General features: G+C 45.2%; 1 protein-coding gene across 4 annotated transcripts; it reads left to right on the top strand.

The window, feature by feature from the left end:
- The first annotated feature begins 288 nt into the window (after positions 1-288).
- On the top strand, positions 289-27,081 carry gon4lb (gon-4 like b). 4 transcript variants are annotated; one of them, XM_046302390.1, is made up of 31 exons: positions 289-429; positions 955-1,211; positions 1,409-1,501; positions 2,128-2,357; positions 2,468-2,542; positions 2,681-2,713; positions 2,829-2,879; positions 3,014-3,112; positions 3,192-3,308; positions 3,647-3,823; positions 4,525-4,732; positions 5,259-5,360; positions 5,459-5,499; positions 5,580-5,701; positions 16,487-16,706; positions 16,892-16,978; positions 17,097-17,289; positions 17,468-17,621; positions 18,024-18,174; positions 18,293-18,409; positions 18,534-20,660; positions 20,848-21,115; positions 21,266-21,426; positions 21,583-21,780; positions 23,229-23,372; positions 23,463-23,759; positions 23,849-23,959; positions 24,056-24,266; positions 25,825-26,128; positions 26,214-26,316; positions 26,437-27,081. In XM_046302390.1, exons 1-31 carry the CDS (start codon positions 416-418, stop codon positions 26,554-26,556), a joined length of 6,585 nt encoding a protein of 2,194 aa, XP_046158346.1. In that variant the 5' UTR covers positions 289-415; the 3' UTR covers positions 26,557-27,081. The 4 variants fall into 4 exon arrangements, with proteins under 4 accessions (XP_046158346.1, XP_046158347.1, XP_046158345.1 ...); XM_046302391.1 differs by having other exon boundaries at positions 2,681-2,731; positions 25,849-26,128; XM_046302389.1 differs by having other exon boundaries at positions 2,681-2,731.

The following is a 27,081-nucleotide window of genomic DNA, read 5'->3' as shown; positions in this document are numbered from 1 at the left end:
TGGTTCCTCTCTAGGTATCTTCCTCGGTTTTGGCCTTTCTAGGGATTTTTTCCTAGCCACCGTGCTTCTACACCTGCATTGCTTGCTGTTTGGGGTTTTAGGCTGGGTTTCTGTACAACACTTTGAGATATCAGCTGATGTATGAAGGGCTATATAAATACGTTTGATTTGATTTGTAAGAAAACATAACCTGGTGAATCAACTTGAAAGGTTGTGTGTGGTTAATAACACAAACATTTACTGTGGGCTGCTGAAACCACGTCGATTGAATAGTCTAACCTTTCACTGTACTTGAGGTGGGATCTCTAATGCTATAGGGAAATTAAGTGGGGATGGATTTATCTGTGACACGCGGGAAAGGGCGCTGTAAATTATTTTGAGATTTGCTTAGTTCGTTATTTTCTCATGGCACCAAATGCCTATTTCCGGGTAAGTGACACCAAGAAAGTTACTAAATTTGAAAGGTCAATGTACTGTCAACCTAGAAAAGTCGTGCGTCTCGTTCCGAGACACACAAACACACAAGGTTAGTTGTTGACAAATATACGTCGTTAGCCAGCAAGCTAATAACAACAACACAAGCTAGCTAGCTAACTACCCAAACAACTACTTCAGGGTCATTAGCGTGAGTAGCGTGACTTGTGTCATGCGATTATTTTAGCTAGTAAGAAATGTTTTATATAGCTGTGATGACTTGGTTGTGTTTTTTGTACTGCAACTGAGAAAGCGGCAACACTAGCCTGCTAACTTGGCTAGATAATAACAGCTAGCTAGATAGTAGCTTGGATTGCACACATGGGACACATTCGTTAGCTGTATTACTCGGCTATGTACATTTTGTCTAGCTAGTAACAACTGCAAATATTTCATATTGTCATTCTATTCTATATTTTACTGTCTGCTAACGTTAGCCCCCTCATGTAACTGTGACGTTAAACTGTTGTGTTCTTTCAGGCCTCGAAGCATGAAAGCCCAGAAACGCAAATCGAGCACCCCAGAACCACTGCCCATGCGTTCTAAAGCCTTGAAGAGGGATGAGACAACCTGTGCCCCTCAGATCTCCAATGGTGGTCCACTCTGCACTCTCTCTGTTAACAGACATCTCTCCATTTCCACCCCGGCTAAGGGAAAAGGCTCTGGGATGACGGTCACAGGTGGGCTGTCACCAATGAGACACTCTCCCAGGTTCAAGCAGAGGACAATTTCTTCAGGTACGAGGGATAAGAAAAGGAAGGGGGAATGGAGAACTAGAGAGAGGGATGACAAGTAACTCATAGTGTGTTGCTGAGATATGAAGGGATGTTGGAGTTTATGTGCAAGGGCATTTCATTGGTTTTACATGCTTCAGTGGTGGGAATGTGATCAACTCCTATCTCATTGTGAAATCTTTGTTTTGTATCTGCTGCAGGCCAGCTTAAGAATGGGGAAGATTGTCAGCTATCTCCCAGCCCCTCCGAGGCAGAGGAGGACGACACAGAACTGGGCCTGGTAATTACCTTAGGTGAGCGTCTCAACTCTGCTTCTTGTGACACGCCGATTTAAACAAGAACTTTCCAACCCCCCCCCCCCCCCCCACCCAGATATCATATTCATAACTGCAATAATTTCTCTTCACCTTATGGCGAAATTAGTATAATTGCAAGAAATTAGCTGTAAAGCTGAATTTCTTTTCTCTGCCCTGTGGCAATTTTTTAAAAGATTAGCATGAAATGAGTTATTAAATTGCTACATATTCTCTCTTCCCAATGACAAAATATGTAGAATTGCAGCAAACTTGCTTTCCAAACTTCTTGGCAAAATGTGTGGAATTTAGGGAAATTAGCTCTCCACTGTCAAGAGGGGGGAGCTGCGAAAATGTTTTGCTCCCAACAATTTCACTTAGGGCCCCCAAAAGTCTAGGGCTTGCTCTGACTACATGTGTGATTATGGATATTGGTATGCAGACCCGTGAGCCACTGCAGCCCCTCATGATGAGTTCAGATTTATTCTGGCCCCCACCCCCATCAAAGTTGCTTATCCCTTCTCTGTGGACATACCCACCATTTTGGAAACACTGAATCAGATTTCTAGTGTATGAGAATTGGGTTTCTGTTTTGATGTGCACAAATTCATTACTTCTGTCTGAAGATGGAGAGGATTGTGGGGGCCAGAGGCTGTCAACGAGGAAGCACGGCTTGAAAATGAAGAGCACTTTAGACAATGGGCAGGAAGAGGGACACTCCGTGGCTGGAAAAAGGTTGTCGGAAGATTCATCCAGTGACAGTGAGGAAGATGAGTTTGAGCAGCTGGATATGGATCTGGAGAGGAAGTCACAGCAACACAACTTGACTTCCGTCAACGTACGGACCATCCTCCATGTGAGTTACCTGGAGTCTCAATCTGGGAAAAAGAGGGGTTAATGCTAACTGCTAAGTACTAATGTTAGTGTTGAACATTTTTGACTGACACCTGTGAATGTTGCCCTCAGGAGGTGATAACCAACGAGCACGTAGTGGCCATGATGAAAGCAGCCATCCAGGAGACGCAGGACCTACCCCTATTTGTGAGCGTCAACATACAGCAAGTTATACTGACTGTACAACTCAGAAATTGGTTGCTGATATCACTTGCAAGTTTTGAAAATAATTTAGCTCTCCTCTGCCTGAATTCAATGTTTTTATCTTCTATTTGCATCCCTCAGGAGCCCAAGATGACCCGCTCCAGACTGAAGGAGGTGGTAGAAAGGGGGGTGGTGGGTTTCCAGTAACACAACTTGTAGCTAGCTACCTTTTAATATTCTGTCCTGGATTCATCTCAATAGTCTAAAGTGGCTTCCTCTTCTCTTGCAGGGGATCCCCACCTGGAATATTTCTCCTATCAAAAGGGTCCTTGAAGTGAAGGTATGTCCCTGTCACACATAGTGCTAGTGTCATGTCAAATACTTTATTACTCCTCACTGTTGTTTCATCTCTGTTGCTTTCTCCCTGTATTTCACTCTTTCCCTCTCATCTCGCTCCCTGCTTCCTCTCCTCAGCCTCCCCAGTTTGTTGACATCCCTCTGGAGGAGGAGGAGGACTCCTCTGATGAAGAGTACTGCCCCGATGAGGATGAGGAGGATGAGACTACAGAGGAGGTGAGGAAGAGCATTTTCAATCAGTCAAAAGTGTGTGCTATGTGACTACGGTGTCATGCCTGTGAAATTGTCGTTTCAGACGTTTTGGAGTGATGTGGACAGCACAGCCTCGTCCCCACGGTGTGCCCGAGGGGCGAGGCCCAGGACCCCTGGACACTCTGAGTGTGAAGAGGACAGATTTGACAGTCCCAGACAGGTAACACACCACACCTCTGCATTTGGCCTTTGATTGAAATTTATTTAAATAATTGGGGGGGAAGAATGCAATTATTATTTTATCATTTTTTTTGTCACAAGTACAGTGAAATGCATTTCTTGACACCTCTAAACCTAACAATGCAGTAATCAATGCAAATGTAATAGTAAAGATAACATAAGATAGAACAACAACAAACGAGAAATAGAAATAAGAATACAAGAAAGTAAGTTTAACATACTATATACAGTGTCAGAGTTAACTGACTGAGTTAATATTTACAATGTGCACTGGATGAGTATGAGTGTACTGTAATGTTGGTCTTGGTTTATGTTTAGAAGTCAAGGCAGCCCAGACATCTGAGGGTGGATACTGTTCCTATGGGGCCCCCTCCGCCCCCATCCTCCACTGGCCCCTCCCGGCCCTTCAGGCCCCAAGACTGCACCTTCTTGGAGAAGCTTCACGCAGTGGAGGAAGAGCTGGAACTCAGCCCCATCTGCACCGAATCCTTCCAGGTACTGAAATTGTTAAACTATTAATGGGTTGCACTTCTGTCACTTAGTCACATCGTTGCCATTGTTATGAACTTTATACAGACACCACAGCCATATTGGTCCCTGACTGATGCCAAGTCATTTTGGCAGGGGCTAATGCCTATTTATTCTAAATTACACTACAGTGGCATGGAAATAGGATGACAGTGCTAAAGTAGGAAATAATTAGTCAAAAACAACTTTTCCATCATTATGTCGTCAAACTTACTTTAGAGAGAGGGCAATGTTTCCATTAGCTAGCAAAGTTTGTCAAAAATAGCTAACTAGCTAAAATTCAGTGCTGTCCCCTCAATCTCGGGATAGTTAGCTAAAGGTATACTGCATCTAAAGTCAATCTGAGGACATCACAATTATGACAAAAAGGTTTTCTTACTAATTATTTGCCTCCTTTTGAAATGTCATAGGGTTTTCAAGCAACTGTAATGCTCTTTTGATGACGTCTTCATCACCACCATTGGCAATGCATTGAGTAGAACGTTAATTCGGTCACCAGTCCTCAAGAGAATGTTCAAAACAATACTGTGACAAAACGTGCAACCCATGAATACTAGTAGACTATTCAGCTATACCAGGAAATCACCTGACTCGTATCAGGACACTATCAGCCATATCGAGACAAATGTGAATCTCTTTCTTCATTGGTTCCATCTCTCTGTTTCCAGCCTCTGACTGGAGGTGCAGGGTCTAGCCTGGTGGCGTGTCGTACCCGCTCCAAACGGACCCTGAGGAACGTGCCCCTGGGCAAGCTGGAGGCGGAGCTACATGCCCCTGACATCACTCCTGACATGTACGACTACAGCTTGGCCCTGGAGGACCGCGACTGGAGCGAGTGGCTGCAGGGCCTCATGACATCCGACATGGAGAATGAAGGTTAGGATTCAAATAAAGGGATGATGAGGGAGGATTCAAGGATGGGCGGTGTACTATTGAAATTGAATGGTCCAACCATGTAGAAACCAATGCAACAAGATTTTACATCATTCTCAAAAATGGGTCATGAATTCAGTTTTTCCTGGAGCAAATACTTAGTGAAATACACAAAAAGTTGGCACTCCTCCAAACACTGAAAAGTGTGAAGCGGGTAGACTTGAGACAGATGGAGCTGCATTTAACCTGTGTGTGTGTACACATTTTACAGGTGATGTGTGTGTTGTTGGTTTAATTGTTCTCTGTTTGCTCTGTCATGTTTGGCTTATTTTGACTTTGCCCCCCCACTGCTCTGCTCCTGTTTGTCTCCCCCACTCTGCCTCATATTTCCCGTTTCGTCTTCACTGGTTATGGTTGTGTTGACAGCCATTTTACCCTTAGGCCATATACCTTTCTTCACTTTTAAACAGTTTAAAATATCAGTTTTTCTGTCTCTCTCGCGACCTCCGCCTTCTCTTTTCTCTCTCAGAAGAGGGTGATGATGATGATGACCCAGAGTATAATTTCCTGGAGGATCTGGATGAGCCTGACCGAGAGGACTACAGGAATGACCGGGCTGTACGCATCACCAGTGAGTCTGTAATAATGTTTCCATACATATATATAAAAATTACATTTTACTCAAGGGGAAAAATCAACCAAACTATTTTCTTTCTCCCTCTCTTTCAGAAAAGGAAGTGAACGAGCTATTGGAGGAGCTTTTTGAGACTGTGAGGATTATGGGATCATATCTGCAAGTCTCTCTTAAAAAATATATATTTTCTGTATCTCACTCTTTTTACCCCTTCAGTTCCAGGATGATGAGCTAATAGTGAATGGGCAGGATGACGATGGGCATGAAGAAGATGAAGAGAGGGAGGAGGCTGCTCCACCCCTGAGTGCTCCGCAATTCAACGTTCCACAAGCCATTCGGTATGATTCCACCCTGACCCTCTCCCTATTTCTCTCTGAAAAGAAAGGGCTTTCAAAAAGTGTACTGCCAACCCAGTAAGTAAGTAGCCCTGAGCTGGAACAGCTTGTAGGAGCAGATCTCCTGTTTCTGTAGCATGAGGCAGCTTAATGTACAAGTAGACCCCCTGGACAGGACGCTAGTCTATCGCAGGGCCTTACCCCCAATCTATCTCCTTAATGCTGAATGCCAAGCAGAGGCGCATTGGTTCCCATTTTTACAGTCTTGACTCGGCCGGGGATCGAACACCCAACATTCCGATCTCAGTGGACACTAACCACAAGGTCACTGAGTTGGTCCACCAACCCAGTACCTCATATTAATAATGATATAGAGCTTTTAATGCGGTGCAAACAACCAGATGAAGCAACTAGACTTTTGAGATGCGCTTAAAATGACAACTGTTTCATAAAATAGCATTATGATGAGCCAAATAATCCATTGCTTCCTGGTCCTCCTTGAGTCAACAGTGCTATCTATCCCAGAACTGAATCAATGTGAATGTGTGACTGTTTAGCTCACCCTTGCTTTTTTTCTACAAACACGGTCCTCCTCTTGTTGACTTTGTGCTGGTTGGTGAGCCAAATTGGCCATCTGTCGTATGTGTTATGAACAACTGCAGGATACGTGACTGCAGCCACTCATGCGTTTTTTTAATAATTTTTTTTAATTTCACCTTTATTTAACCAGGTAGGCCAGTTGAGAAAAAGTTCTCATTTACAACTGCGACCTGGCCAAAATAAAGCAAAGCAGTGCGACAAAAACAACAGAGTTACACATGGGATAAACTAACATGCAGTCAATAACACAATAGAAAAATCTGTATACAGTGTGTGCAAATGAAGTAAGGAGGTAAGGCAATAAATAGACCAATAGTAGCAAAGTAATTACAATTTAGGAATTTACACTGGAGTGATATACAGTTGAAGTCGGACGTTTACATACGCCTTAGCCAAATACATTTAAACTCCGTTTTTCACAATTCCTGACATTTAATCCTAGTAAAGAAAAATTCTCTGTTTTAGGTCAGTTAGGATCACCACTTTATTTTAAGAATATGAAATGTCAGAATTATAGAGAGAATTATTAATTTCAGCTTTTATTTATTTCATTACATTCTCAGGGGTCAGAAGTTTACATACTCTATTAGTATTTGATAGCATTGCCTTTAAATTGTTTAACTTGGGTCAAATGTTTTGGGTAGCCTTCCACAAGCTTCCCACAATAAGTTGGGTAAATTTTGGGCCAATTCTCCTGACAGTGCTGGTGTAACTGAGTTAGGTTTGTAGTCCTCCTTCCTCGCACACGCCTTTTCAGTTCTGCCCACATATTTTCTATAGGATTGAGGTAAGGGCTTTGTGATGGCCTCTCCAATACCTTGACTTTGTTGTCCTTAAGCCATTTTGCCACAACTTTGGAAGTATGTATGGTCATTGTCCATTTGGAAATTTGGAAGACCCATTTGTGACCAAGCTTTAACTTCCTGGCTGATGTCTTGAGGTGTTGCTTCAATATATCCACATAATTTTCCTACCTCATGATGCCATCTATTTTTCTAAGTGCACCAGTCCCTCCTGCAGCAAAGCACCCCCACAACATGATGCTGCCACCCCCGTGCTTCACGGTTGGGATGGTGTTCTTCGGCTTGCAAGCCTTCCCCTTTTTCCTCGAAACATAACGATGGTCATTATGGCCTAACAGTTCTATTTTTGTTTCATCAGACCAGAGGACATTTCTCCAAAAAGTATGATCTTTGCACTTTTCGCACCATCTCTAGGAGACAGACTGCGTCTCCTTCCTGAGTGGTATGACGGCTAAGTGGTCCCATGGTGTTTATACTTGCATACTACTGTTTGTATAGATGAACGTGGTACCTTCAGGCGTTTGGAAATTGCTCCCAAGAATGAACCAGACTTGTGGTGGTCTACAATTTGTTTTTTGAGGACTTTAATTTTTAATTTTCCTATGATGTCAAGCAAAGAGGAACATAGTTTGAAGGTAGGCCTTGAAATACTTCCACAGGTACACTTCCAATTTACTCAAATGATGTCAATTAGCCTATCAGAAGCTTCTAAAGCCATGACATAATTTTCTGTAATTTTCCAATCTGGTTGAAGGCACAGTCAACTTAGTGTATGTAAACATTTGACCCACTGGAATTGTGATACAGTGAAATAATCTGTCTGTAAACAATTGTTGGAAAAATTACTTGTGTCATGCACAAAGTAGATGTCTTAACAGACTTGCCAAAACTATAGTTTTTTAACAAGAAATTTGTGGAGTGGTTAAATGGGTTTTAATGACTCCCACCTAAGTGTATGTAAACTTCCGATTTCATGTGCAGATGAGGATGTGCAAGTAGAAATACTGATGTGCAAAAGAGCAGAAAAACAAACAAATATGGGGATGAGGTAGTTGGTTGGATGGGCTATTTACAGATGGGCTGTGTACAGCTGCAGCGATCGGTAAGCTGCTCTGACAGCTGACGCTTAAAGTTAGCGAGGGAGATATGTCTCCAACTTCTCCAGCAAGTGATTTTGCAATTCAATCCAGTCATTGGCAGCAGAGAACTGGAAGGAAAGGCGGCCAAAGGAGGTGTTGGCTTTGGTGATGACCAGTAAAATAGACCTGCTTCAGCACGTGCTACGGGTGGGTGTTGCTATGGTGACCAGTGAACTGAGATAAGGCGGAGCTATACCTAGCAACGAATATGTAGCGAGGACCAGCCAACGATAGCATACAGATCACAGTGGTATATGGGACTTTGGTGACAACATGGATGGTACTCTGATAGACTGCATCCAATTTGCTGAGTGTTGGAGGCTAATTTGTAAATGACATGGCCAAAGTCAAGGATTGGTATGATGGTAAATTCGGCAGCATGAGTGAAGGACGCATTGTTGCGAAATAGGAAGCTGATTCTAGATTTTACTTTGGATTGGAGATGCTTAATGTGAGTCTGGAAGGAGAGTTTATAGTGTAGCCAGACACCTAGGTATTTATAGTTGTCCACATATTCTAAGTCAGAACCGTCCAGAGTAGTGATGCTAGACGGACAGGTGGGTGCGGGCAGCGATCAGTTGAAGAGCATGCATTTAGTTTTTACTAGCATTTAAAAGCAGTTGGAGGCCACGGAAGGAGTGTTATATGGTGTTGAAGCTCATTTGGAGGTTTGTTAACACAGTGTTCTAAGGAGGGCCCGATGTATACAGAATGGTGTCGTCTGCGTAGAGGTTGATCAAAGAATCACCCGCAGCAACAGCGACCTCATTGATATATACAGAGAAAAGAGTCGGCCCGAGAATTGAAACCTGTTGCACCCCCATAGAGACTTCCAGATGTCCGGACAACAGGCCCTCCGATTTGACACACTGAACTCTATCTGAGAAGTAGTTAGTGAACCAGGTGAGGCAGTCATTAGAGAAACCAAGGCTGTTGAGTCTGCCGATAAGAATACGGTGATTGACAGAGTCGTAAGCCTTGGCCAGGTCGATGAAGACTGCTGCACAGTACTGTCTTTTATCGATGGCGGTTAAGATATCGTCTAGGACCTTGAGCGTGGCTGAGGTGCACCCATGACCAGCTCTGAAACCAGATTGCATAGCGGAGAAGGTATGGTGAGATTCAAAATGGTCGGTAATATGTTTGTTGACTTGGCTTTCGAAGACCTTAGAAAGGCATGGTAGGATAGATATAGGTCTGTAGCAGTTTGGGTCAAGAGTTTGGGCCAGTTGCTGCCGGTGGTGCAGAGCTGTTGGTTGGGGTAGCCAGGTGGAAAGCATGGCCTTCCGTAGACATATACTTCTTGAAATTCTCGATGATTGGCAAAAAAGGCCATGGTGGCAAAGTAAATACAATATAGCAAGTAAAACACTGGAATGGTAGTTTTGCAATGGAAGAATGTGCAAAGTAGAAATAAAAATAATGGGGTGCAAAGGAGCAAAATATATAAATAAATTAAATACAGTTGGGAAAGAGGTAGTTGTTTGGGCTAAATTATAGGTGGGCTATGTACAGGTGCAGTAATCTGTGAGCTGCTCTGAAAGTTGGTGCTTAAAGCTATTGAGGGAGATAAGTGTTTCCAGTTTCAGAGATTTTTGTAGTTCGTTCCAGTCATTGGCAGCAGAGAACTGGAAGGCGGCCAAAGAAAGAATTGGTTTTGGGGGTGAGTAGAGAGATATACCTGCTGGAGCGTGTGCTACAGGTGGGAGATGCTATGGAGGCCAGCGAGCTGAGATAAGGGGGGACTTTACCTAGCAGGGTCTTGTAGATGACATGGAGCCAGTGGGTTTGGCGACGAGTATGAAGCGAGGGCCAGCCAACGAGAGCGTACAGGTCGCAATGGTGGGTAGTATATGGGGCTTTGGTGACAAAACGGATGGCACTGTGATAGACTGCATCCAATTTGTTGAGTAGGGTATTGGAGGCTATTTTGTAAATGACATCGCCAAAGTCGAGGATTGGTAGGATGGTCAGTTTTACAAGGGTATGTTTGGCAGCATGAGTGAAGGATTCTTTGTTGTGAAATAGGAAGCCAATTCTAGATTTAACTTTGGATTGGAGATGTTTGATATGGGTCTGGAAGGAGAGTTTACAGTCGAATCAGACACCTAAGTATTTGTAGTTGTCCACGTATTCTAAGTCAGAGCCGTCCAGAGTAGTGATGTTGGACAGGCGGGTAGGTGCAGGTAGCGATCGGTTGAAGAGCATGCATTTAGTTTTACTTGTATTTAAGAGCAATTGGAGGCCTCGGAAGGAGAGTTGTATGGCATTGAAGCTTGCCTGGAGGGTTGTTAACAGTGTCCAAAGAAGGGCCAGAAGTATACAGAATGGTGTCGTCTGCGTAGAGGTTGATCAGAGACTCACCAACAGCAAGAGCGACCTCATTGATATATACAGAGAAGAGAGTCGGTCCATGAATTGAACCCTGTGGCACCCCCATAGAGACTGCCAGAGGTCCGGACAGCAGACCCTCCGATTTGACACACTGAACTCTATCAGAGAAGTAGTTGGTATACCAGGCGAGGCAATCATTTGAGAAACCAAGGCTGTCGAGTCTGCCAATGAGGATGTGGTGATTGACAGAGTTGAAAGCCTTGGCCAGATCAATGAATACGGCTGCACAGTAATGTTTCTTATCGATGGCGGTTAAGATATCGTTTAGGACCTTGAGCGTGGCTGAGGTGCACCCATGACCAGCTCTGAAACCAGATTGCATAGCAGAGAAGGTATGGTTAGATTTGAAATGGTCGGTAATCTGTTTGTTGACTTGGCTTTCGAAGATCTTAGAAAGGCATGGTAGGATAGATATAGGTCTGTAGCGGTTTGGGTCAAGAGTGTCCCCCCCTTTGAAGGGGGGGATGACCGCAGCTGCTTTCCAATCTTTGGGAATCTCAGACGACACGAAAGAGAGGTTGAACAGGCTAGTAATAGGGGTGGCAACAATTTCGGCAGATAATTTTAGAAAGAAAGGGTCCAGATTGTCTAGCCCGGCTGATTTGTAGGGGTCCAGATTTTGCAGCTCTTTCAGAACATCAGCTGAACGGATTTGGGAGAAGGAGAAATGGGGAAGGCTTGGGCGAGTTGCTGTTGGGGGTGCAGTGCTGTTGACCGGGGTAGGAGTAGCCAGGTGGAAAGCATGGCCAGCTGTAGAAAAATGCATGGTGGATTTATCAGTGGTGACAGTGTTTCCTCCATGGACTTTACAGTGTCTTTACAGTGACTTTACAGTGTCCCAATTTTGGGAATTAGTGCTGCAGGATGCAAATTTCTGTTTGAAAAAGCTAGCCTTTGCTTTCCTAACTGACTGTGTGTATTCCCTGAAAAGTTGCATATCGCGGGGACTAATTGATGCTTGTGCAGTACTCCACAGGATATTTTTGTGCTGGTCAAGGGAATTCAAGTCTGGAGTGAACCAAGGGCTATATCTGTTCTTAGTTTTTATTTATTTTATGAAACGGGCATGCTTATTTAAGAAGGTGAGGAATGCACTTTTTAAAGAGCAAACAGGCATCCTCCACTGACGGGATGAGGTCAGTGTCCTTCCAGGATACCCCGGCCAGGTTGATTAGAAAGGCCTGCTCGCAGAAGTGTTTTAGGGAGTGTTTGAAGTGATGAGGGGTGGTCATTTGACCGCGGACCCATAATGGACTCCGGTAATGAGGCAGTGATCGCTGAGATCCTGGTTGAAAACAGCAGAGGTGTATTTGGAGGGCAGGTTGGTCAGGATGATATCTATGAGGGTGCCCATGTTTACAGATTTGGGGTTGTACCTAGTAGGTTCTTGGATAATTTGTGTGAGATTGAGGGCATCTAATTTAGATTGTAGGACGGCCGGGATGTTGAGTATATCGCAATTTAGGTCACCTAGCAGTACGAATTCTAACCATAGATGGGGGGCAATCAATTCCCATATGGTGTCCAGGGCACAGCTGGGAGCTGATGGGGGTCAATAACAAGAGGCAACAGTGAGGCACTTATTTCTGGAGAAGATGGATCTTTAAAAGTTGAAGCTTGAACTGTTTGGTCATAGACATGGATAGTATGACAGAACTCTGCAGGGTATCTCTGCAGTAGATTGCAATTCCGACCCCTTTAGCAGTTCTGTCTTGGAAGGAAATGTTGTAATTGGGAATGGAAATTTCAGACTTTTTGGTGGCCTTCCTAAGCCAGGATTTAGACATTGCTAGGACATCAGGGTTGGCGGAGTGTGCTAAAGCAGTGAATAAAGCAAACTTAGGGAGGAGGCTTCTGATGTTAACATGCATGAAACCAAGGCTTTTACGGTTGCAAAGTCTGCTAATGAGACCACCTGGGTACACACAGTGCCTGGGTTAACCTCAACATCACCAGAGGAACAGAGGAGGAGTAGGATGAATGTACGGCTAAAGTCTAGTGCTTTGGGAATAGAGAATAAAAGGAGCAGATTTCTGGGCGTGGTAGGATAGATTCAGGGCATAGTGTACAGACAAGGGTATGGTATGGTAGGGTGCAAATGCAGTGGGGTTAAACCTAGGCATTGAGTGACGATAAGAGACATTGCATCTCTGGAGGCGCCAGTTAAGCTAGGCGCGGTCTCCGCATGTGTGTGGCGATGGGACAAAGTGGGCTATCTGAGGCATGTTGAGCAGGACTAGTGGCTCTGCAGAAAAATAAAACAATGAGAGCTGCCCTAAACAACAGTATACAAGGCATATTGACATTAGAGAGAGGCATAAAGCAATCACAAGTGTTGATTGGGAGAGCTAAGACAACGGGTGAGACAACGGGTAAACAGCTAAGACAACAACAACATGTAAATGGCGATAAATGGGCAGAGAGGGTCAGTTAGCTACACACAGGGCCTGAGTTCGAGGCTGGGGCTGACAGATGACCAAAATGAAGTACAGTGTTAATGAACAGTCCAGCAGGCATCAGCTGTGTAGCCGAGTGAGCCTATCCATCTATGCCATTCTAGGAATCACTTGAAGTGACGTACACACACACACCAATGCCTCCCTTCGGGACAGAGCAGCATAGGGGTGCTGTATCTGCTTGGGTAGGGAGGCAGAGAAATGCTCTGGTGTTTTCTCTTCCTCTGAAGTGTCAGGAGGTGGGCAGAACTCACAGTAGAGCTACAATCCACACTAACACACATTTGAGCTACAGCTACTCATACTAACAAAAGAAACACACACCACTAACAAACTCACTTTGTGTCTCACACACACATACACTCCCAGTGCGTCAGGTTTTCAGTAGCCGTTTTGCACATGTGCCTACTTTGATGTTTGAACTGTGACGTCTGTTGAGAGGTCTCTGTGTGCGACGTGCTGTTTTCAGGCAACTTCTCTGAGCTGATGAGAGCATTTGACTTCCTTCCAGCAACCCTCCACGCATGCACACGTTTGAGTCACTGTGTCCTGGTCCTGGTCCTGGCTGTAATGGATGTCTCTAAATGTTAACGAGGCAGTATGACGTGCGGAGAGACAGACAGGTTTTTCCACACTGTGGAGTAAGGGCTCTGTGACAGTGCTACCACTGATGACTCAGCAACATTAGGGAAAGTAGAGGAGGATAATAGAGGTGGGTAGAGAGGGTTAAGTCTCACCACTGTGATTTCAGTCTGCACAAGCGGAGCTACGCTTTCAACACATTCCAAAAGTTCAGTGCACAAAAGTATGTAGAGCTACGCAAATGAACCTCCATCAGATCCCCTTCTGTAGACTAGAGCCTTTTAAGCAGAATATTGCATAATCCAAACATATACTGAACAAAAATAAAAATGCAGTATGTAAAGTGTTGGTCCCATGTTTCATGAGCTGAAATAAAAGATCCCAGAAATTTTCCGTATGCACAATTTTTTTTTTTCAAATTGTGTGCACAAATTTGTTTACATCCCTGTTAGTGAGCATTTCTCATTTGCCAAGGTAATCCATCCACCTGACCAGTGTGGCACATCAAGAAGCTGATTAAACAGTATGAACATTACACAGGTGCCCCTTGTGCTGGGGACAATAAAAGTTCACTCTAAAATGTGCAGTTTTGTGTCACAACACAATGCCACAGATGTCTCAGGTTTTGAGGGAGCATGCAAATCAAATCAAATCAAATTGTATTTGTCACATACACATGGTTAGCAGATGTTAATGCGAGTGTAGCAAAATGCTTGTGCTTCTAGTTCCGACAATGCAGTGATAACCAACAAGTAATCTAACTAACAATTCCAAAACTATTGTCTTATACACAGTGTAAGGGGATAAAGAATATGTACATAAGGATATATGAATGAGTGATGGTACAGGGCAGCATACAGTAGATGGTATCGAGTACAGTATATACATATGAGATGAGTATGTAGACAAAGTAAACAAAGTGGCATAGTTAAAGTGGCTAGTGATACATGTATTACATAAGGATGCAGTCGATGATATAGAGTACAGTATATACGTATGCATATGAGATGAATAATGTAGGGTAAGTAACATTATATAAGGTAGCATTGTTTAAAGTGGCTAGTGATATTTACATCATTTCCCATCAATTCCCATTATTAAAGTGGCTGGAGTTGGGTCAGTGTCAATGACAGTGTGTTGGCAGCAGCCACTCAATGTTGGTGGCTGTTTAACAGTCTGATGGCCTTGAGATAGAAGCTGTTTTTCAGTCTCGGTCCCAGCTTTGATGCACCTGTACTGACCTCGCCTTCTGGATGATAGCGGGGTGAACAGGCAGTGGCTCGGGTGGTTGATGTCCTTGATGATCTTTATGGCCTTCCTGTATCATTGGGTGGTGTAGGTGTCCTGGAGGGCAGGTAGTTTGCCCCCCGGCGATGCGTTGTGCAGACCTCACTAGCCTCTGGAGAGCCTTACGGTTGAGGGCGGAGCAGTTGCCGTACCAGGCGGTGATACAGCCCGCCAGGATGCTCTCGATTGTGCATCTGTAGAAGTTTGTGAGTGCTTTTGGTGACAAGCCGAATTTCTTCAGCCTCCTGAGGTTGAAGAGGCGCTGCTGCGCCTTCTTCACGACGCTGTCAGTGTGAGTGGACCAATTCAGTTTGTCTGTGATGTGTATGCCGAGGAACTTAAAACTCGCTACCCTCTCCACTACTGTTCCATCGATGTGGATAGGGGGGTGTTCCCTCTGCTGTTTCCAATTTGCAATTTGCATGCTGTCTGCAGCAACATCCCCCGAAGCTGTTACCAGTGAATTGAATGTTCATTTCTCTACCATAAGCTGCCTCCAATGTCGTTTTAGAGAATTTGGCGGTATGTCCAACTGGCCTCACAACCGCAGACCACGTGTAACCACGCCAGCTCAGGACCTTCAAATGCGGCTACTTCACCTGCAGGATTGTCTGAGACCAGCCACCTGGACAGCTGGTGAAACTGAGGAGTATTTCTGTCTGTAATAAAGCTCTTTTGTGGGGAAAAATGTATTCTGATTGGCTGGGCCTGGCTCCCCAGTGGGTGATGCCCACCCATGGCTGTGCCCCTGCCCAGTCATGTGAAATCCATAGATTAGGCCAGAATTAATTTATTTAAATTGACTGATTTCTTCTATGAACAGTCACTCAGTAAAATTTTTGAATTGTTGCATGTTGAGTTTTTATATTTTTGTTCAGTATAATTCCAGTCAAGGGTGTCTTCAGTCCCATCTCCCACATGGGCCACATGTACTGATATTTTTGGTGATAAAGCCTGATAAATGGCCATATTCAAATACCAGCCAGTGTCCAGAGGTTTGGGATGGAGAGAAGCCTGAAAGCAAGATGGCACAGCAGAGGTGTGCAGTGTCGGGAGTAGTCCTCCCTACGATCCTCAACAAGGCTACTCTTAAATTGTTATTGAAATGTGGTGTGCTTTCTGGCGCCACATGACTTATCTTAGATTCACCCAATAGGTACTTAAATTTGGTAGTAGTGAAGGAGTAGCTAGCTAGCTACACCTATAGTTACTATGGAGTCCATAAACTGCAGTAGCTGAGCTCAAACGTCATCCGAGCCCTACTATGGAGAAGCCACACAGACCGGAGGGACAGTGAGACACCGTGATGACAGTGCTGCCTGCCTGCCATCTTTGCTTGCTCTCCCCTTACGACCACCTTCCTCCGATGACCACTCAAGCCATGAATGATGTTTTTCTAAATTGCTTGTCTTTTTAAAATTATTTTAAAGCACACAGATGATTTAATGAAATGCAATGAAGTGCTGTATTATGTCATCAATATGATTATTATTCCCTTTTCTGACCCCTGCCCTTTGATCTCTGCAGGTTTCAGGAGCCACTGGCTAACATGCTAACAGAGAGGCGACGTACTGTGAGGGAGCAGATGGAGGCTCTGCAGCAGAGGAGAGCCCTCCAGGAGAACACTGGCCGTTCCACCCCCATCGTCACGGTATCACCCCCCATGGTGCTGCTGCCACCTCTGCCCTGCCCCGTCCTCACGCTCGACCACATCCAGAAACTCCAGCTGCAGCAGCAAGTCCAACAGGTAGGTTAGCCTGCTCGTAAAACTTAACTGAGGATCTGAAGTTGGTGGTATATTACATTTCGATTTTCAAAGTTGCCTTATTATTAACACCAATAATTAATTATTTTCCAATTGTTTAAATATTGACACATGACACTGGTAGACTCACTGACAACCCCCCTTGCCTGTTTTGTCTGTCTGTTCAGCACATACAGCTGCTGACCCAGGTGCACCTGCTGTGCAGCCCTGTGGAGGCTTTGCACCACAAGGCCCACACCACCAAACAGTACCTGGTAAGTAACTGAGTCTCTGCCTCTGTGTGTCTCTCTCTCTCTCTCTGTGTCTCACTCTATCTATCTTTCTATCTATCTATCGATCTCAAGTCCTAGTCTCTGTGTGCCTCCCACCCAGGAGGAGCTCCAGACGTTTGCACAGCGTGAGGAGGCGATCAGGTCAGTCCGGGACCCAGGTTTCAGCAGCATCTTCAGGGCCTGTAACCTCCAGGGGGCGCTGTCTCTGGTCCAGGAGCAGGAGAGCTCTGTCTCGCCATCCGCTCCTTCTCCTCCAACCCCCCCTGCCAGGCCTCAAACACGCTCTAACAATGGTAATGAACAGGGAGGTCTGGTGTGTGTGGTTCATATGTAATGTAAAGATGTGAGAGTCTGAATTGTATGAACTAAAGATGGTATTGATAGCCTGTGTGTGTAGCTGTTTTGTGTTATCTATGTGTGTCAGAGGGTGGGTTTTGTGAATTGCGTGTAAGTGTTTGGTTGTCCCTGCAGTGCGTACATACCCTCTGCTGCATGCTGAGACGGCCTGGCTGCTCGCCACCCGCTCCGTCTTCCTTTACCCAGAGCTCCTGCCTCACTGCAGCTTGGACCCCGCACTGCACCCCCCACGCACCAAGAACAACTTCTACACACGCGGAGAGGACAGGTACATGTTTGCACACACACACACACGTTTACACATGCTGCACGTCCTGCGTGGGGACACAAACTCATGATCTCATGTTCACAAACAACAACAAACTTTTAAAAAACATTACTCATTTTACACACTGGTCAAAAATAGCCATGCCAAATGTGAGTATTTTGTCAGTGAGTGCCTGCTCAGAATTGAGCTGAATATTAACACTTGAAGGTGTGTTACCCTTTGCTAAAAAGAGGGTCTCTCTCTAGCTATCTCCAAACCCATTCAATGATCATTCACTGACATAGTTGGAACTATGAGGGCCTATGTCATCTTTACTACAACCAAGCATCAAATTTCTCCTCGCATGTTTGAATGTTAGACTTAAGACTAGATATTTACTTGCAATGTGGATTTTTGTTCCAGGCTCATTGTACTTGGGCTGAAGCACTTCAGCCAGACAGAGCTCCCCTACCAGCTCATGTGTCGCTACCTCATCCGTACCAAGAAGCAGGACCAGCTACGCTCCCGTGTCAAGGAGCTGTGTGGCCACAAGGCATCTGACAACGCTATCAAGGTGTGGACCTCACAACTCATTGATGCTTATCACAGTCTTTCTCAATGTTTTGATCATGCCTTGATGATATCACCTATTTCCATGTTGGTCTTTATCTGTTATTTTTGTTCTCTCTCAGTTGTACTGTCAGCACAACATAGTTCCTGCCTTGCAGGAGACTTGTAGCAGGGTGATGCCAGGGGAGGAGCGCCCCCCAGTGGAGAGAGAGATGTCCGTCATGCCCAACTGGCTACGGGTACAAACTCACCTACCACCACTCTGACACATTTTCTCTGATAAGTAAATACTGATTCTCCATTTTACTTCCCTATTACTACTAATAGGTACTAATTCCTATGTAAATTGTTTCTCCTCTACAGAAGAGTCTACCATTCATCCACAAGGCGGTGATGGAGTATAATAAACCACATGGGAAATCCCCATCCAGAATACCTCCACCTCCTCCAGCACCTCCTTACACTTTCGCCAATGGGACGCGATATCCCCCATCTCTCCCTAGAAATGTCATCCTACGCCTACACCCCTGCATGAACTACAAAGGCGAGCGCCCACCCATTGCCCCTAAACCTCGTCCCTTCTACGCTTTCACCCATTCTGCCCCACTTACGCCCCTCGCCAAAGCCCTGCCAGATACACTCCGCTTTCTGGCCCATGTTCCTGGACCTATCCCCTCACCAGGGGTCATCCTATTGGCCAAGGCCCCCAGCACTCCAATCCGGAGGGCCCTGCCATTGTCCCAGGCTCCTGTCACTCCTGCCCATGGAGCAGTGCCATTGGTTCAGGTCTTACCCTCCATCCCGGTGGGAGCCCCCCTCTTTGTGATGCAAATGAGTCCCAATCAAACAGAGAAAAAAACACCCTACAGGGCACCGTTTCGTAAACTGCTGCCCATCCAACCAGCTACCCCAAAGCCATCACCCCCACCCCCCTTGTTTGCTCTTCCAGCAGAGAATGGTGGTACTCCCTCATTGGTCACTAACTCAGCCCATCGTGCCTGTGCTGCTCCAAGATTGGCCAAGCGGCCCTCACACTCCACCCCTTCCCACCAGGACACTCAGGCTAAGACCAGAGCAGCTCTCGCCCGTACTCTGACCAGGCCCCTCCTGCCTGCCCCACCCAGCTTGGAAGTTTCCCTGAACTATCCCCCCACACCCCCTGATAGCAGGCTCCAGCTAAAGTCTAGCCCTGTGTTCTTCTCTCATACGCCCTCCCCTCCCCTTAGCATCAAAACCAGCCCTATGAACCTCTCCCTCAACAATCAGAACAGCACCTGGGGGCAACCAATTCATGCAGAGGTCAAAGATGAAGTTGGGTTTGACCCGTCCTTAACCTATTCCCAGAACCTTTCTGGATACACTCCGAACATTACTAATACAGATACTTTCACACTCCAGTCTAGCAGCTCCCATGATATTATGTCTCCGTCAATCATCCAGAGCCTCTCAGCCCCTAAGAATGACCAGTATGTACTGGTACAAACTGCGACCCATGGTTCTATGCAAATGCTATGGGTGCCCAAAAACTGCCTGGTCTCAAACGGGTCCGTGTCATTCAATGCTTCAGAGAATGGGTTTCACCAGTCTGAAAGCCTCCCGTTTGGTCTGTCGCCTGCACTCCAACACAATATTACTGGGTTAACGAATGGCATACCTTCCTGCCTCTCGCCACTCACCACTTTACCTAATGGCACAATGGGCTACCAGCAGGCACTGAGTGTCCGGTTGCCCAACAGCGGACATGCTTCCGGTTCGAGTTTAGAGGAGCAGCTGCACCGATTGGTGGAGGGATTACGGGAAGAGGGGGAGCTGGAAGAGAAGGAGGGATGGGGGGATGTGGAGGGTCCTCTCCTGACACTTTCTGAGTCACCCTCTGGAAGCCCCTGCTCCAGCCTGGAAAGCCATGCTGACGCCCTTGAGAGAATGGTGGTTGGTGAAATGGAGGGAGGGGAGGATGGGGTGGAGAATAACAAGATAGGGGGAGAAGAAGAGAGGAGAGAGGTGGGGCTAGAGAGGTGGTGCATGGCAGCTACATCAACGCACATACCTGACATACCACCTGAGGGAAATAGTGGTGAAAAGGATGAGAGAAGGGAAGAAGAGGAGGGAGATTGTGGTGTGCATGGTATGGGCATGCTGAGTGGAAGGACTGTAGCACAGGAACAAACTGGAGGAGGAGGAGAGAAGAATGGTGGAGAAGAGGGTGACCAAAGAGAAGGAGACAGTGGAAGAGGGGGAGAGGAGGAGAGAAACGGAGAGCAGGGTGAAGATGGAAAGGGAAGTGGAGAGGGGGAAGAAGAGGGAGAAAGAGATGGAGGACCGAATGGAGGAGGAGAGAAGGATGGAGAGAAAGACGGGGATGGAGAGCAGGAGAGGCAAGGGGAGGAGGAGGAAGAGGAAGATTTTGATGACCTGACTCAGGATGAAGATGAAGAGGAAGTGATGTCATCAGCCTCAGAGGAGTCTGTTCTCTCAGTGCCCGAGCTGCAGGTACGTAACTTAAAAGTTTAAGTCCGAATTTTTTGGCATGAAAGTAGCGTAAGGTTACCTGTTCAGACAGCTAGCAAATGTTTCTATTTTTACAAGATTCTACCTTAATATATCTAGAAAGTTAAGAATAGTCTCTTCATTAGTTCTCCTTAAGCCTGCTAACGGTCGCCCACCATCTATCCCACAGGAGACCATGAAGAAGCTGACATGGCTGGCCTCAGAGGGGAGGCTGTGTGACTCTGAGGAGGACAACTCTCCAAACTCCCCCACCTCACCCAACTCCCCCGTCTCCCAGAACTCCCAGGAGGAAAACTCTGAGGAGGAGGAGGGGCCCACCAAGGGGGAGGGGCTGGAGTCTGGAGACGGCGGGGTCAGTAAGGTCCCTGGAGAGGAGGACGTGCCTCCTGGGGAGGGAACCCCCCGAGCCAGTGGGAAGGGAGCTGGACGTGGCAGAGGTCAGTCTCAGGTCTAGGGGTGATGGAGACTCACTACAAAATGTTTTCATGTTCTCAGAAATGGTCTACTAAGTATTCACTTCCATATAAGTACTCATTTTAATCCTTGTTTTGTATCTTCTCTCTTTTCCTGTGGTTGGGTACCCTCAGGGCGAGGCAGGCCTCCTCGCAGTCTGAGGCGTAGTCGTCGTCCGGAGAGGGACAGTAAGGATACATCCAAGCTGCTGCTGCTCTATGACGACCACATTCTAGACAACGACCCCCTCAGAGAGAGCAAGGACATCGCCTTTGCACAGGCCTACCTCAACAGGGTAAGGAACAAAAGTGTTTTTTGTAAAGTGGATTTTGGATCTCGGGTAGCATACTCTAAATGACATACTTCAAAACAAGTTGCAAAGCATTAGTAGCAGTTATCCAATAAAAAGAAAAGGTTAACTTTAACTCTCGAACCCGTCTTCCTCCCTCAGGTGCGGGAAGCCCTTCAGGGCGTACCTGGTAAGGTGGAGGAGTTCTTGGGTCTGCTATATGAGTTTGAGCAGGAGGGTGAGGGGCGCAGCGCAGTGGAGCTCTTCTCCCAGCTCCGTCCTGTTCTGGGGGAATGGCCAGACCTCCTCAGAGACTTTGCGGCCTTCCTCCTCCCGGAGCAGGCTTTGGAGTGTGGTCTGGTAAGGATGACATCACAGCCATTTTCATATATGCTTATTAAGGATCAGGCCCAATGTAACAGAGTGTTCATTAGAGGTCGGCCAATGATGATTTTTCAACGCCTATAGTGATTATTGGAGGACCAAAATGAGCCGATACCGATTAATCGGACCATTTTTATATATTTTTGTAATAATGACAATTACAACAATACTGAATGAACAATGAACACTTATTTTAACTTAATATAATACATAAATAAAATATATTTAGTCTCAAATAAATAATGAAGCATGCTCAATTTGATTTAAGTAATGCAAAAACACAGTGTTGGAGAAGAAAGTAAAAGTGCAATATGTGCCATGTAAAAAAGCTCAAGTTTATGTTCCTAGCTCAGAACATATGAAAGCTGGTGGTTCAATATTCCCAGTTCTTCAAAATTTCCAGTTAAGAAGTTTTAGGTTGTAGTTATTATAGGAATTATAACGCGGCAACTATGTCTCTCTATACCATTTGTATTACATATACCTTTGACTATTGGATGTTCTAATTGGCACTTTATTATTGGCAGCCTAATCTCAGTAGTTGATAGGCTTGAAGTCATAAACAGCGGTGTGAATCAAGCATTGCGAAGAGCTGCTGGCAAACACAGTAAAGTTTGAATAAATTCTTATGAGCCTGCTGCCGCCTACCACTGCTCAGACAGACTGCTCTATCAAATATCAAATCATAGCCTTAATTATAATGTAATAAACACAGAAATACGAGCCGTTGGTCATTAATATGGTAAAATCCGGAAACTATAATTTCAAAAACAAAACGTTTATTCTTTAAGTGAAATACGGAACCGTTCTGTATTTTATCGAACGGGTGGCAACCCTAAGTCTAAATATTGCTGTTACATTGCACAACCTTCAATGTTGTCATAATTGTGTAAAATTCTGGCAAATTAGTTCGCATGAGCCAGGCGGCCCAAACTGTTGCATATACCCTGACTCTGCGTGCAATGAACGCAAGAGAAGTGAAACAGTTTCCTAGTTAATATTGCCTGCTAACATGAATTTTTAAAAACTAAATATGCAAGTTTAAAAATATATACTTCTGTGTATTGATTTTAAGAAAGGCATTGATGTTTATGGTTAGGTACATTCGTGCAACGATTGTGCTTTTTTCGCAAATGCGCATTTGTTAAATCATCCCCCGTTTGGCGAAGTAAACTGTGATTCGATGATAAATTAACCGGCACCGCATTGATTATATGCAACGCCAATTGTTATGAAAACTTGAAATTGGCCCCAATTAATCGGCCATGCCGATTAATCGGTCGACCTCTAGTGTTGATATATAATTATGTTCAACAAAATTATTATTTGTCTTGTAGCCAAACACATTGTAGTGAATCTGAAAGTTCTCACTGCTGAAAAAGCCATTAATACTCTTCGACTATGATGTTTTATGTCCTGTCCAGTTTGAGGAGCAGCAAGCATTTGAGCGGAGTCGACGCTTCCTGAGGCAGCTGGAGATTAGTTTTGGGGAAAACCTTTCTCACTACCAGAAAATCGTACGTGCTCTGCAGGGGGGACCTGGCCTCAGTCCTGCCAGCATTGAGGAGGTATGGCAGTATTCTATACCATTCACATTAGTTGTCAGCATAGTAAACCAATGTTAAATCACCAGTGTAATCCACCTCTGTTTTCTACAGCTTAAAGCACAGATGTCCTCCCTCCTGAAAGGCCACACCCACTTGCAAGGGGAATTCTGGGTATTCTTTGACGAGCTCCGCCCACCCTCAGCCCGTCCAGGGCAGTTTGAAGAGGCTTGTTGGCCAGAGGAGGTAGGGGGCGGAATAGACGGAGGCGAGGGTGTTGGCTTGGGGTCAGGGGGAGGGGCAAGTGGTGGTTTTGAAGAAGTGACCCTCCCTGATCTAGAGGAAGAAGAGATTCCACCAATGACAGGTCGCAGCCGGAGGAGAAAGATGGGTTCTCATGGCATCTACAAGGTTTGAGGAAATGTGGATTGTGTCGTTTATTGATTTCTAATTGCATTTGCAATTATGATTCTGATTTGGCTGGTTGTCTTCCTTCACAGGAGTGTGATTGGCCAGAAAAGGACTGCTTCTGCCTCTGTCATGGTGCCAGCCATGATGCCAAGCTTCGCAGACACAAGAGGAAAGGATGCTCTCGCTGCCATGACAACAAGGTAGCCTCGTAGTCTAGTGTTTTGTTGTTCTAAACTGTCTGTGTGAGTAAAATGAGTTATGGAGATGACAGAATGTGACATGCGGTCTTCGCTCAGGCTTCCGATGGCATCCCCAGGGCGATGAAGAGCCTTGACCCCTTGTACCCCACGGCAACCAGCCCCACAGCCAACCTCCACACTGAGACAGGCGGTGAGGAGAGGGAGGAAGAGAGGGAAGAGGAGAGGGAAGAGGAGAGGGAGGAAGATAAAGAGGAAGAGCAAGAGGTGGACGCTGAAGTAAAAGATGAAGCCAACAGTCCACATCCTGGTAAGAAATGCACTACCTATGCTGTATGAATTAAGGTTGTTGTCATTATTTGGTCAAAAGCAACTAAAGTAAAACGGCTGAAAATACATTTTAGGTTACCTATAGAATGAAAAACTTTAAAGTGCGACTGCCCCTAAAAAGCAATTTCTCGTTTTGAAAACAGCATTGTGGCATCGATAAGAGTCATAAAGTCAGTCTTGTCCAAAACTGAGATTTGCGAGATGATAAGAAAAAATGGTATGTCACGGAATGAAGGGTACTGTTTTCCTTTTGGGTTTATTTAAATCCTGCCCACAGCTGTCAGCACCCAAGTAATCATCAATTCGGAGCGCAGCTGCATGCGACCTGATTTTAATGCCTATGGTCAATTTGGTTTGACTTTCAATATCCCTATCGGGCTAGTTGGGGACCATCAGTAGATGACAATGTACATGGACAAAATGTTTGTCAATGCTGCCAAGTGTCTATGACTTAAACGTCAAACCAACTATACATTTTAGAATTGCATATACAAATATTGGAAGCATTTAATGAGACAACTAAAAGCTGTGCAACGTAAGTAATTGTCCCATTTCCATTGTGTAATTCATTGACTGTCCCTAACTAGCTCCAGAGAGGCTATTCAATGTCAAACCAATTTTGCCACGGTCGCGAAATAAGTAGGCCAGCACTATCTAGCCTAGACGACTTCAAGACCTGGTCAAGTTATCTATACTGAGCCAAAATATGAACGCAACATGCAACAATTTCAAAGATTTTACTGAGTTACATTTCATATTTTGAAATCAGTCAATTGAAATAAATGAATTGGGCCCTAATCTATGGATTTCACATGACTGGGAATACAGATATGCATCTGGTGGTCACAGATACCTAAAAAAAAAAAAGTAAGTGCGTGGGATCAGAAAATCAGTCAGTATCTGGTGTGACCAACATTTGCCTCATGCAGCGCCACACATCTCCTTCACATAGTTGATCAGGCTGTTGATTGTGGCCTGTGGAATGTTGTACCACTCTTCAATGGCTGTGTGAAGTGGCTGGATATTAGTGGGAACTGAACATGCTGTTGTACACGTCGATCCAGAGCATCCCAAATATGCTCAATGGGTGACATGTCTGGTGAGTATGCAGGCCATGGAAGAACTGGGACATTTTTAGCTGACAGGAATTGTGTACAGATCCTTACAACATGGGACTGTGCATTATCATGCTGAAACATGAGGTGATTGGGGCGGATGAATAACACGACAATGGGCCTTAGGATCTCGTCACGGTATCTCTGTGCATTCAAATTGCCATTGATAAAATGCAATCGTTGTCCGTAGCTTATGCCTGCCAATACCATAAACCACAGCCACCGTGGAACACTCTGTTCACAACGTTGACATCAGTAAACCGCTCGCCCACACAATGCCATACACGTGGTCTGTGGTGGTGAAGGCCAGTTGGACAACTCTTGTTTGGCTTCAGTCATGATTGCTGCATTTCTGAACGAGACAAAACACTAGAGTCAAATCAGGAAGTTCAGCCCCCCTTTAAACTCTTTCACACATTGCAGATAAACAACCATTATGCTTTTCAGAAAAGCAAGGAGCCCCTTCATGGGAGGGTCCTGAGGAAGGCTCACTCCCCCTCACTGAGAAGGAGGATGATGAGGATGATGAGGAAGAGTGGAAGGATGGGGAGAGAGAAAACAGCCCCTTGCCAAAGAGGAGTAAGGGGGATGGAGAAGGCTCGGGGGTGTCTGATTGCCCCCCAACAGCCTTTAGCGGGGAGATGGAGAACCCCTCTTCCGATCCCCCGGTGTGTGCCAAAAACATCTCCCTCACTGCCAGTGGGGAGAAGGTCATACTCTGGACAAGGTGAGAAAGATGAGCCTGAAAATGCTTGGTATTTGTTTAATGTTTTAAAATGTTTTTGTTAGTGATAATCCTCTTTGGGTTACAGGGAGGCTGACCGTGTCATTCTAACCACCTGTCAGCAGCAAGGTGCCAATCAGAGTACTTTCCAGGCAATTTCCACCCAACTTGGCAATAAGACACTCAATGAGGTGAAGGTTGTTTTTTTGTAACCGAACTATAAAAAATCCAACAGTAATACACTTGTTGAAAAGTCTTGGCTTGTGAAATTAACCCTCGTCCACTGACTCTTTTATCTCTCTCTTGTCCAGGTGTCTCGGCGGTTTCGAGACTTGATGCGCCTGTTCCACACCGCTGCCCGCCAGGTCAACTTAGAGGACGAAGATGTGACCACTGAACAGCAGACAGTCACAGATGAGGAGCAGGACTGAACTTGACAGAACCAACCCAAAAAGGACAGAACTAAATTCAGATACTTCAAAGGAGAGAAGCAGAGAAGATACTTGACTGCAGTATATTCATACTAACCAGTTCAAGGCTGGTGAAATCTGGAAGCAACATTGAGGGCATATGAATGCTTTTAATAAACTCATATCAGAATCATCTGAGCTGAAGCAACACCAGCAGCCTGAAAGATGGCAGCTTTTCAATTTTTACCTGAACCAATTTTGACAGTGAGCACTGTGTAACTGTACATCACTAATTTATTGAAAGAAATGCACCCTTTGTCTAAAAGTTATCACTCAAATGCACTACTGAGGGACGAGGGAACATAGTCTCTTAGTGTGGCAAAAGTTGAATAAATACTATAAATAGACATGGTGTTTAGTCCAATAATGTACATGTTTTTTTTTAAATACTTTTTTCAATTCCCTGAGTTGTGCATGTATATGCACGGTAATACTACCTGTACAAGAGTTATATATTTTATACAAAATAAACGTAATTTATCCGTT

This window comes from Oncorhynchus gorbuscha, linkage group LG15 (genome assembly GCF_021184085.1).
Source record: "Oncorhynchus gorbuscha isolate QuinsamMale2020 ecotype Even-year linkage group LG15, OgorEven_v1.0, whole genome shotgun sequence".
Classification (NCBI taxonomy): domain Eukaryota; kingdom Metazoa; phylum Chordata; class Actinopteri; order Salmoniformes; family Salmonidae; genus Oncorhynchus; species Oncorhynchus gorbuscha.
This window is presented reverse-complemented; position numbering and strand designations above follow the sequence as displayed.